This window comes from Primulina tabacum, chromosome 13 (genome assembly GCF_025594145.1).
Source record: "Primulina tabacum isolate GXHZ01 chromosome 13, ASM2559414v2, whole genome shotgun sequence".
NCBI classification, from domain to species: Eukaryota; Viridiplantae; Streptophyta; class Magnoliopsida; order Lamiales; family Gesneriaceae; genus Primulina; species Primulina tabacum.
Genome location: NC_134562.1, coordinates 30,918,070 through 30,931,084, shown reverse-complemented (window position 1 = coordinate 30,931,084; position 13,015 = coordinate 30,918,070). Strand labels below are relative to the sequence as shown.

The 13,015-nt window shown below is 35.0% G+C and overlaps 1 protein-coding gene across 3 annotated transcripts; it reads right to left on the bottom strand.

Moving 5' to 3' along the window:
• Positions 1-11,119: 11,119 nt before the first annotated feature.
• On the bottom strand, positions 11,120-12,672 carry LOC142523309 (uncharacterized). 3 transcript variants are annotated; one of them, XR_012814619.1, is made up of 2 exons: positions 12,051-12,661; positions 11,120-11,420 (listed from the first exon to the last, which is right to left on the bottom strand). XR_012814619.1 is itself a non-coding variant. In XM_075627058.1 (2 exons), the coding sequence occupies exons 1-2, from the start codon at positions 12,494-12,496 to the stop codon at positions 11,317-11,319; spliced, it is 450 nt and encodes a 149-aa protein (XP_075483173.1). In that variant the 5' UTR covers positions 12,497-12,672; the 3' UTR covers positions 11,120-11,316. The 3 variants fall into 3 exon arrangements, 1 of the variants encoding a protein (XP_075483173.1); XR_012814618.1 differs by having other exon boundaries at positions 12,093-12,656; XM_075627058.1 differs by having other exon boundaries at positions 12,151-12,672.
• Between the last annotated feature and the right edge of the window lie 343 nt (positions 12,673-13,015).

The following is a 13,015-nucleotide window of genomic DNA, read 5'->3' as shown; positions in this document are numbered from 1 at the left end:
AGATCCTTTGAACAACAGTGGCACGAATCGTACTAAAGTTTTGAATAATTACATTCAATTTAATGAAATTAATTCAATTTGAACTGTGACCGAATCCAAATGGATTGAAATTAACGTGTGTGTATATATATATATATATATATATATATATATATATATTGTTTGTACATAAGAAACACCCTTTCCAACCTCTGCCATATTAGTCCAACTCGTCATTTTCGACCTAGTTCTATATTTCGTGCGCCAATCCAAATCAATCGTTGTCATCGCAACTCTTGACATTGATTTTAGTGATAATCTTTATGGGAACTTTTTAGTAGATAGTACATAAGATAAATTTATGGAATCTCTCATATGATAAATGTATTGTTTATTTTGATCTAAGTTCTCGTGAATTTGTCTTTGGATCTTATCCAAAACGTTTCATGCCAATAGATATGTCATTCTATCTTATTAACCATGATTTTCCTCTTGATCTTCTAATATCGGACTTTGATTACATTATCAACACACTCATGTCTTAAATTTTGCAAGCGGTTCTTATTAGTTAGTCGATTTAGAGAATTTGAGTTGCACTTGTTCATCATTCATACTCACGACCCATGATATTACTTTAACTATATCGATAATATTCATATGACCACATTTCGCATGCTCGCAATAGATCAATTTTTTAGAATGGAAAGCCTAACATCGATGATGTTTTTAGGAAAATCCGAATGAATGTTTTTCGAATTTTAGAATTATTGTTGGATATTTTGTATGCTTTTCCTCTTGAGTATGTCTAGTTTATTTGTATGAACAACAAACATTTAAGAAAATTTATTTACCTGTAAAAAAAATCATCATATTTATGACTTTATTCCAACTCTATGAGGTTCATAACATGACAAGTTCGGCTGGTATTTTTGTGGAAAAATTAATTTTGGCATGTAATTTGGACATTTTCAATTTAAGATCATGTTGTTGATCAATTCACGGTCTTACTTAACTAATTTGTACTTTTAAAATTTTACTCATTTTTCACGGATTGTTGATGTGACGCTGAAAAATTACTGACACAATACGTCAAACATTGCTGAAGTGTTTGATATTGCGTCAACACTTTGGTTAAAACATACTAAAATTTAAAAACATGTAACAAAATCTTGAATTCATTGACAACATTAAAAAAAAGATGAAAAATATGTAATTTACAAGTGAAGAAAATATAATTTTCCCTAATTTGGATGAGTTTTTGGGAGTGTCACTTGTACATAATTGATTTCGATCAAGAGAAATCTCAATGCCAACAAGAATATCTAGAAATCGAATTAAATGAAGCGACTTAATCCAACGTCGAAACATCAGAATCGCCATCGATTTCTCATGAAATTAAATTAGGGTTGCTAACTGATCAAGTAATGAACCCGACTTTACATGGAAATTTTGGGTTTTAGACTTGTCGCGAACTAAGAAGATAATTCTACAAATTTTAGAAAATATTTAGCTAATTTTCAACAACGAGGACAAAAAATATGTGGATAATTTTCATTGCTTTTTTTGAAAGTAAATCAAGACATGTTATCTTCCAATTAATTTAATGAACTCAATTAAATGTGATTAGTAACAAAATCAAAGCTGGGTTGAAATTAATGGAAAATACCCCTTTTCGAACTTCGCCTTATATAATAGTCCAATTTGACTTTTCAATCTGCTACTATATTCTTGCCAAGCTTTTGATAGTGATTTTGAAGATAATTAATATTGGCCATTACTCATTTGGAAAGTTGATAACTTAAGCTTGAATCGACTTCAATTTTATTATTATTAGTGTTCAAAATATTTGAATATAATCAAATAATAAGAGTAAAACTATAGAATTCTGGTGCCAAAAGTATCTCCAATCCAACGTCATTTTAGATTATTTCACTAAATTTGTAATTTTTTTAAAAAAATTCTATAAATAATTAAATTACTTAGTCTTGTATAATGTTATATTTAATTATTAAAAATTATATATATATATATATATATATATATATATAAACATGTTGGATTATCTATTTAAAATAATAAAATTGAATATTTAAAATATTAAAATTATTTTTTAATAAAATTAATATATTTTATTAGTTATTTAAATTAATTAATTTTTTAATCATATATTATTTATTTAAATTAATTAATTTTTTTAATCATATATAATATAGGAATTAATTAAGATATTAATTAATGTATTGATATTTTAGTTAATGTGTTGATAACTATTTTGTGGAATAAATTAGTTGTTGTAAATAAAATAATAGGGAATATTATGAGAATGTTTCTTTTTGTTAAAGTTTAGAGTTGGAAATAAATTTTATATTTAGTGTAGAAATTATGCAATTTTGAAGTTAATGGTTGGAAATGACCTAAATAAGTTCACATAATTAAGATGTTCAACTAACTATATTTTGTTGTAATCTACTCTTTATGTAACATAATTGATCCAAGATAAGTCTTTACTAACTTCTGCTTGAATAAATTTTTTAAATTATATATATATATATATTAAAAAAAGCATATGTTAATATTAATCAGAAGTCCAGTTGAATTTAATATCATTTTCAATTAAATGTTATTGTATAATATTTAGATATCATGTTTCGATCGCTCTTCCGACAAATTTACAGTTTCACCGAATCTATATTTTCCCCTTTTTATCACACAAGTAAATGTTTCTGAGTATGTATCTTGTGAGACGGTCTCACGAATCTTTATCTGTGACACGGGTCAATCCTATCGATATTCACAATTAAAAGGAATACTCATAACATAAAAAGTAATATTTTTTTCATGGATGACCCAAATAAGAACATTGTTTCACAAAATACGACCCGTGAGATCGTCTCACACAAATTTTGTCAATATTTCCAACGAAAGAATCAAACCAAATCCAACAGCTACAATAATGAAATATCAAGTATCTCGAACTTACCTTTTGTTGCCATCACATTCATCGAAATAAAGATTCGGACCAATATTTAAGTACTACGTCGCCTCAAAAATTAAATAAATGTACTTAAAAAGGATACTAACTTCACCCAACATGTTATTTAATTCATTTGAACAAAACATTTTAAAAAGCTACAAATTTAATTTTTGCATTATTACATTAAACAGATCCCAATACTTATTCAGTAATTATACAATTCCAGGTGAGGCTATGGCTCTACAAATTAGGTTTGCTGTTTTGTCGGGACTAATTTTAGAGAAATATACATTTAGAAGTTTAGAATTTAGATTTAGATACAATTAAGTGTACGGGGATGCTTAATTGTCCTAAAATAGGTTTTTTTGTGAGACGATCTCACGAATCTTTATCTGTGAAACGGGTCATCCCTATCGATATTCACAATAAAAAGTAATACTCTTAGCATAAAAAGTAATACTTTTCATGGATGACCCAAATAAGAGATCTGTCTCACAAAATACGATCCGTGAGATTGTCTTACACAAGTTTTTGCATTTGTTCCTGATATCGTAGCTAATAATTACACACTGCGCGTGTAATTATATAATATACTTTTAATATATATTTTTAATTATAAAACACAAATTTAAATAATGAGAAAATAATTATTATATATTTAAAATAAATCATATATATATTTATTTATAATATTGAATTGATAGAAAAATAATAATTTAATAAAATTATGTTGTATATGAGTTGATAAATTTCAAATTCTCATTCTTGTTTGGACGAATTAAATATAAATTTCAAATGCATTTTGGATCAAGCTCAACATTTTAAACAGTAGTTATATTGAATTTCATATACTCCTAAGATAGATGTCAATATTTGTCATTTCCTCAAATATTTTCCCAATCCAAATATGTTTCTCAAAATCAAATCATATTTGTTGAAGAGTAGGTCTCTTGTGAGACGGTCTCACGAATATTTATCTGTGAGAACTGTCAATCATACCGATATACACAATAAAAAGTAATATTCTTAGCATAAAAAGTAATACTTTTTCATTGATGACCCAAATAAGATATCTGTCTTACAAAATACGACCCGTGAGATCGTCTCACAAAAGTTTTTGCCCTCGTTGAAATACAACTTTAAATAATCCAACATTACAAAATTTGTCAAATTCATAGACTTGCTTCGATGGACTAATTCAATTGAATTTAAAATCTATTTTATACCAAGTTAAACGTTTTTAATATTAATAGTAACACTCAAGATGAATGTCGATGTCTGTTATTTGAAATACGTTTCTCAAATCCTTTACCAAATCAATTTTTTTCCTCAAATTAAAACCTAATCATATTCGTTCAAATACGACCGTTGATTAATCCACCATTACAGATTTTGTCATACAAGTTTCACTAAAAAATTAAGAAATATTTTTGTTCACACTTGAAAATACTACTGAAAAAAATCCATGTAAAGAATGCATAATATAGCTAGATATCGATGTCGACAATAATTATTGTAGGGACCACATGCTTTGCTGTCTTTTTTGAAGAGAAAAAAAAACGTGGGTTGCTATTTCGAAGGAAATTTCGTGGAAGATGGAAGACGCATTTTATACGTGTCTTCACACGGTCAAGGGGCTCTATAAATAGAGCTTTCTCTTTCATTCTGAAATCATTTCTTCTTCGAGTTTTCTCTTATCTTATAAGCATTTGAGTGCTTAATTCTATAATATTTGTGAGATGTTTTGTTCTCCTGTATTAAGAGAGTGTGTGTTCTCTTTAAAAACACAGTGAGTGAGTTGTACACCACAAAATATTATAGTGGAATTCTTTTCATCTTGCCCGTGGTTTTTACCCTAATAATTTTTAGGTGTTTTCCACGTAAATCTCGGTGTCCAGTTTATTCTTTATTTTCGGGTTTTATTATCTCAAATTCCGCACGTGGGACCAACAAGTGGTATCAGAGCCTTGGTTTAAAATTTCTTAAAATTCTGAGTATGCTCTGTGATTGCAGCCTAGACTGATCTTCCACATCAGAAAAGATTTTTTGATATTTTTTATTTAAGGCGGGATTATTTTGTCCAGTCTACTAAAATTTTTGTAGGCATAATATAATAATGGCGGGAAGGTACGAGATAGCAAAGTTCAACGGAAGTAATTTTATGCTGTGGAAAATAAAGATACAAGCAGTTTTAAGAAAGGAGAATTGCTTGGCGGCTATTGGAGATAGACCGGTGGAGATTATAGATGATGGAAAGTGGAATGAGATGAATAATAATGTTGTTGCCAATTTACACTTGGCTATAGCTGACGAAGTTTTGTCAAGTATCTCTGAGATAAAAACAGCCAAAGTTATCTGGGATACTCTGACAAAGATGTACGAGGTCAAGTCCCTACACAATATGATTTTCCTAAAGAGAAGGCTTTATACTCTTCGGATGGCGGAATCCTCATCGATGACCGACCATATCATTACACTAAATACTCTATTTGCCCAACTCACTTCCATGTGGCATAAAATAGGGGAAAATGAACGTGCGGAGCTTCTACTTCAAAGTCTACCAGATTCATACGATCAACTTATCATCAACATTACCAACAATATTCTTCTGGGCTTTTTAAGATTCGACGATGTCTTAACTGCGGTTCTTGGAGAAGAAAGCCGGCGCAAGAGTAAGGAAGATAGGTTGGTAACCTCGAAGCAAGCAGATGCTTTACCGATGATAAGAGGAAGATTCATGGACCGTGACTCAAGTGGGAGCCAAAGGCGAGGTAGATCAAAGTCGAGAAGTAAGAAGAAAAATATTTACTGCTTTAAATGTAGCGGTAAAGGGCACTTCAAGAAAGAGTATACGAGTATCGATAAAAGTTCTTAAGGAAATGTGGCCAGTACTTCAGGCAGTGGTGAAATATTATTCAGCGAAGCAGCAACAGTTGCAGAAGGCAGACACACACATGGATTATGGATTCAGGAGCGACGTGGCATATAACGTCTCGGAGAGAATGGTTTGATCATTATGAACCAGTCTCAGGAGGATCTGTATTCATGGGAAATGATCATGCCTTGGAAATCGCTGGGGTCGGTACTATCAAAATTAAAATGTTTGATGGTACAATTCGCACCATACAGGAGGTACGACATGTGAAAGGACTGAAGAAAAATCTTTTGTCCTTGGGACAATTGGATGACATCGGGTGCAAAACTCGTATCGAGAAAGGGATCATGAAAATTGTGAAAGGCGCGCTTGTGATTATGAAGGCGGAAAAGATTGCTACAAATCTGTATGTACTTTTGGGAGAAACACACAAAAAGACAAAACTAGCTGTTGCATCAATTGGTTCAGGAGAAGAATTAACGGTGTTATGGCATAGAAAGCTCGGGCATATGTCAGAACGAGGGTTGAAAATTCTCTCAGAACGGAAGCTGCTGTCGGGACTTACAAAAGTGTCACTACTCTTTTGTGAGCACTGTGTTACCAGTAAATAACACAGATTAAAGTTTGGCACTTCAACTACCAGGAGCAAAAGCATATTGGAGCTGATTCATTCGGATGTTTGGCAAGCACCGGTTGTATCCCTAGGAGGAGCGAGATACTTTGTCTCGTTCATTGATGATTTCTCTAGGAGATGTTGGGTGTATCCAATCAAGAAAAAATCAGATGTTTTCCAGATCTTCAAAGATTTCAAAGCGCGGGTTGAACTCTATTCTGAAAAAAAAATCAAGTGTTTGAGAACTGACAATGGAGGAGAATATACCAGTGACGAGTTTGATGCATATTGTCAACATGAGGGCATCAAGAGACAATTCACGACGGCTTACACACCTCAACAGAATGGAGTAGCGGAGCGGATGAATAGAACCTTGTTGGACAGAACAAGAGCTATGTTGAGGACTGCGGGTCTAGAAAAGTCATTTTGGGCAGAAGCAGTCAAAACCGCTTGTTATATTATCAATCGTTCTCCTTCAGTGGCGATTGATCTGAAGACTCCGATGGAGATGTGGACCGGGAAGCCGACAGATTATTCTCATTTGCATACATTTGGAAGTCCTGTGTACGTTCTATACAATGAGCAAGAAAGATCGAAGTTGGATTCGAAATCCAGAAAATTTATCTTCTTGGGTTATGCTGATGGAGTAAATGGGTTTCGCTTGTGGGATCCTACTGTTCACAAGCTTGTCATCAGCATGGATGTTATCTTCGAGGAAGATAAAGTAAAGGGAGACAAAGGCACATTGAATTCAGAAACTACTATATTTCAGGTGGAAAATAAGACGGACGAAGGTCAGGTTTCTTGTGAAGCAGTACCAGAACACGAAGAACAAGAGCATGTTGAGTCTGAGGTTTCCAATGTGAGGCAGTCAACTCGAGACAGAAGACCACCGGGTTGGCTTTCAGATTATGTCACTGAAAGCAACATTGCATATTGTCTATTATCAGAGGATGGTGAGCCATCGATTTTCCACGAGGCTACTCAAAGCTCGGATGTATCCTTATGGATGATAGCAATGCAAGAAGAGTTGGAGGCATTAGACAGGAATAAAACTTGGGATCTTGTTACACTACCACGAGGGAGGAAAGCCATTGGAAACAGATGGGTCTATAAGATCAAGCGTGATGGCAATAACCAAGTGGAGTGGTATCGTGCTAGGTTGGTGGTAAAAGGGTATGCTCAGAAAGAAGGCATTGACTTCAATGAGATATTTTCTCCTGTGGTTCGACTGACAACAGTCAGAATAGTGTTGGCATTGTGTGCGGTGTTTGACCTACATCTAGAACAGCTAGATGTGAAAACGACATTTCTTCATGGAGATCTTGAAGAAGAAATCTACATGCTCCAGCCAGAAGGTTTTGCGGAAAAAGGCAAAGAGAACTTGGTTTGCAGGTTGAACAAATATCTGTACGGTCTCAAACAGGCGCCGAGGTGTTAGTACAAGAGATTTGATTCCTATATCATGAGCCTTGGATACAACAGATTGAGTGCAGACCCTTGTACGTATTTCAAGAGGTCTGGTGATGATTATATCATTTTGTTGTTGTATGTGGACGACATGTTGGTAGCATGCCCCAACAAAGATCAGGTCCAAGGATTGAAGGCACAATTGGCTAGGAAATTTGATATGAAGGACTTGGGACCAGCAAACAAGATTCTAGGGATGCAAGTTCACCGAGATAGAAGTAACAGAAAGATTTGGCTTTCCCAGAAAAATTATTTGAAGAAAATCTTGCAACGCTTCAACATGCAAGATAGTAAGCCAATTTCGACCCCTCTTCCTGTTAACTTCAAGTTATCCTCCGAGATGTGTCCTAGCAGTGAAGCAGAGAGGATGAAGATGTCTCGAGTACCGTATGCATCAGCAGTGGGAAGTTTGATGTTCGCTCTGATCTGTACAAGATCGGACATTGCTCAAGCAGTGGGAACAGTTAGTCGGTATATGGCGAATCCTTGACGAGAGCATTGGAGCACTGTTAAGAGGATCCTTAGATACATTAAGGGTACCTCAAATGCTGCATTATGTTACGGAGGATCAGATTTTACACTCAGGGGCTATGTCGATTCAGATTATGCAGGAGATCCTGATAAGAGGAAATCTACTACTGGTTATGTGTTTACACTTGCAGGGGGATCAGTAAGCTGTGTTTCAAAACTGCAGACAGTTGTGGCGTTATCTACAACAGAGGCAGAATATATGGCAGCTACTCAAGCTTGCAAGGAGGCAATATGGATTAAAAGGTTATTGGAGGAGATTGGACACAAACAAGATAATGTTCCTTTGTTTTGTGACAGTCAGAGTGCCTTGCACATCGCAAGAAATCCAGCCTTTCATTCCAGGACTAAACACATTGGAGTACAATTTCACTTTGTGGGGGAAGTAGTAGAGGAAGAAAGCGTGGATATGCAGAAGATCTATACAAAAGATAACATAGCTGATGTTCTGACCAAGCCAGTGAACATTGAAAAGTTTGAGTGGTGTAGATCCTCAAGTGGTCTAGCGGAAACGTAAGCAGCAGGGAATGGCAAGATTGAAAGGATGTGTGGAGATGTGTTTGATTCTCAATCAAATCTCCAAGTGGGAGAAATGTCGGCAATAATTATTGTAGGGACCACATGCTTTGCTGCCTTCTTTGAAGAGAAAAAAAAAACGTGGGTTGCTATTTCGAAGGAAATTTCGTGGAAGATGGAAGACGCGTTTTATACGCGTCTTCACACGGTCAAGGGGCTCTATAAATAGAGCTCCCTCCTTCATTCTCAAATCATCCCTTCTTCGAGTTTTCTCTCATCTTATAAGCATTTGAGTGCTTAGTTCTATAATATTTGTGAGGTGTTTTGTTCTCCTGTATTAAGAGAGTGTGTGTTCTCTTTGGAAACACAGTGAGTGAGTTGTACACCACAAAATATTATAGTGGAATTCTTTTCATCTTGCCCGTGGTTTTTACCCTAATAATTTTTAGGTGTTTTCCACGTAAATTTCGGTGTCCAGTTTATTCTTTATTTTCGGGTTTTATTATCTCAAATTCCGCACGTGGGACCAACAATCGACATCGACTGGTCTTCGAGTGGGTCTGTCTTGGGGGAATAAAGGGAACTAATGACCACAAGCGAGGACATCTTGTCCGCAGAGTTTTGAGTGTTCATATTTTATTGACCAGACATGAATGGAAACATGTGTCAAAGTGAAAACAACATTTATGAATACAACCATTAGTCTATTTGGTCAATACATAGCTTGGGGTAGGGGTCCAAATTTTGCATGAATAAACCTTCAGCTGTCAATTTTTGTGTTTAGCCCAAGAAGGTTCGTGTATTTGATAATCCAAAGTTAACACCAACATCCACCTTTCCAACGTTACATATAACTGACAACTAAAGTTTTCGACGCGGCGACAATGGCTTTGTTAGCGACTTATAAACGTGGTTTCCGTGTTACTTACCAGAAGATTCCTCCATATCTAGGAGCCCATTTGGTGTGCAAATGTTGAACATTACTGGAACAAACAATCAATCTGAAAACAACATATGTAAGATACCAATATGCATGATGAGTAGGGAAAAAATTCATTATGAGCCAGATTTTATGACTGCACGGTAAAATATCAGGTGAAGCAGATAGACTAGTTGGTAAAATTTGGAACGCTTGGCCCATTCTGTTTAGCCAGATGGTTTGATCAAGATTCTGTTAAATATCAAACAATACGAGGGGGAATACATAGTGGTAGAGTTATTAGTGGAAACCTTCCAACTTTGGAATTTTTGAATGTTATGACTGAACTGGCTTTAGGTTCTATTACATGCAACATTTTGTACAGAGGAATTATACCAGTGAAGAAAGTAAAAAGAGCCGGATATGTAGACTATGAGGCTAATTTTCGATAATTTTGTTGTTCCGCAGCTCGAGAATTTGGTGCATCTGATATCGAACAGAATATGTGAATGAAAGAGGTAACATCGAGTCTGCTTTATTTCAAAAAACCAAGAGAGGGGAAGTAAAAGGCCATAAAAAGTTGGGACAAACTCCTTTCTCTCTGTTATGTGAACAATGAGGGGTTTTATATCAATGATACAACCAGTGAAATGAAAATGCAATAGTAATTCATACACTTAAAAAAGACTCACAGTACATAAGTAACGGTACAATTCTAAATAGAAGTCAATTCTAAAGAAGAAGGATCACCCAATTAAAGTACTATTTCATGTAAAGATACATTATAGCAGTCAGCTGAGTTTAAATATGCAAATCAAATTGCCTTGCAGAGTATGGCATCACGGAGCAGGCGTCATTTCTGGGAGATGTTTAAGTTTTGGGATCATCATGCTGGAGATTTTCACTGGAAAAGGGCCACGAACAGTTCATTTCAAGAGAATTCGAATCTACACCAATTTGTAAAGATGACAATACCAAAAGGGCTTTTGTATATTTTGGACAACACAGCTTTGCGTGCAGAAGCAACATGAATGACAAACACGGGATGGAGGAATAAGTAATCTAACAACTAGACAAATGAGGTGCTTGATCCATATGCTTCAATTGGGTAACATGTTCAGCTGAACTTCCAAGGGAGAGGATGAGTATGGATCAAGTGTATCGAGAACTGTCAACGATTATAGACACTTTAAGTGATAATTAATATATCACTACCTCAAAGTCTAGAAAAATTCCACAGGATCAAGCGTTATAAATCCTACTTTATAAAAAGACCTGCAGCTAATTGACCCCAATTTAAATACAAGCGTGTTGCAGCGCAATAAAATGAATCACTTCAAGTAAACACTACATTTTTCAATCTAACAGCACCAGATATACCTCATAAAACTAGCCAAACCACCAAGAAATGATTCAGAAGCAAAACTTAAGGTTACAACACCCTAGGAGTCTAGGACATACAAGGAAATACAAGCTTCTAGATCACAGCCTTTGAGATCATCAGTCTGAGCACTCTCAAAAGCCTTTTTGCACTCTTTTTCGCCCCCTGTAAAAAGCAATAAGAGGAATTTCAGTCCCAGTAGCCAGAGTGAGTTCCAAATCAGCAGACAATATCTAACCATCAATTCTCAAAGTCCTGAATGGCTTGCTAAAGAACAAGTTTAAAGTACATTACTGAAATTCATATCAATCTGAAATGATAAATAAATGCTGGCTTGAACTCTCTGTAAAGCTATACGGCCCAAACAAATAACTAAAAGCTCCATGACATTTTCTATCCCCATAACTTTCAAGTCCACCCTCAGTTTCAAACATAATTATTTAATTTGATTTGATCAGCTGATTTTCCATCCTGTAGATACAAGATCATACTATGATTGCCAAGTAAAAAGCTAAAGCACAACTCTTTTTTGTCCAAAGGCATCGATCAAACAAGAAATACGACTCAATTAGTCCAAAACTATAGAAAATGTAAACCATAAAGGAAAATACTTCAACAACAAGAGACAAAAATCTATGTTAGGTTACAATTAAACTACGAGTTTCTTTGAAAATCTAAGCAAGAAACTGAAATCAAACATGAAATGCGGAGTAACTCAATTTTACATTCTCATTGGGCAAATATTCACTATCAATCAGCCCAACTGAACCCTAACAAAAAAACCGCAATCTTTACCGGAAGAAAACAAGAAAAACCCTAAAAGTGATTTAACTTCACCTATCGAAGGATCGAAAAAAGCTGCCACATCAAAGGGAGAATGTTTCCACTCATTTACAATAGCGGTCGGCCTTCTTCTTCACGCGATCGTCGAGGGCCTCCTCAACGGACTTGGATTTGGCATTAGGGTCGTACCCGAATTTCTTACATTCGACGGGGAACAATTCATCGTACTTCATCTTCTTCGCCGCGTCGATGGTGTACACCTCCCCCGCATCCGGACCCGGATCCAATACATTCAAATTCGGGTCATCAGACAATACTGAGTCGTCGACCAGGCTCTTCTTGTTCTTCTTCTTCTTCTTCTTCTTTTTCTTCTTGTCTATGGCTTTGTCTCGGGTGGCGAGTTCGCCCCCTTTGAAAGCGAGCCTTCCGCCCCGCACCCTCTCGTAGGCCTCCGACATTCTTGAAGATCTTTGAAAATTGATTTGGGGTTGGGGTGTATCATATCTATTTCATCTCATCTCACAAATATGTAATAATAATTTCTTTGATTCACAATTATTTCAACCTAGTTCGACTCGATTTACGTTTGGAAAAATGATAATTTTGGTTTCATTGTTTTCCAAAAAAATTACTAAAATTAATAAAACATTGAAAATACTAATGATTTAAGTTACATGCGTGACATCGTTCGTTAGCTGTCACCGTAAAAACCAATGAAGCAAACGATTGAATATTATATCATCCAAAGATCATTTGTGACAATCTCGTGCCGATCCGTCGATTTTGGAAAGACAACACTGAATGTTTTTTATTGTATCTAGTACGGTCTCCATCTCTTTTTCTTTATAGGATAAGATAAAGAGTCACAATAATAAGATAAGAACATCCAAATATGCGTTTCGGTCGACGCTGGTTGTAAAGGCATTGCCTTGAACCAGCCGATGGATGACACATGACAAGTATTTTCCGTTTGAATT

Excerpts from the sequence above, each read along its gene's own strand:
- LOC142523309 (XM_075627058.1), bottom strand. The coding sequence starts at position 12,496 with ATGTCGGAGGCCTACGAGAGGGTGCGGGGCGGAAGGCTCGCTTTCAAA. Across the intron at positions 11,421-12,150 it reads GAAGAAGGCCGACCGCTATT|GGGGCGAAAAAGAGTGCAAA; the intron begins GTAAATGAGTGG and ends TGCTTTTTACAG.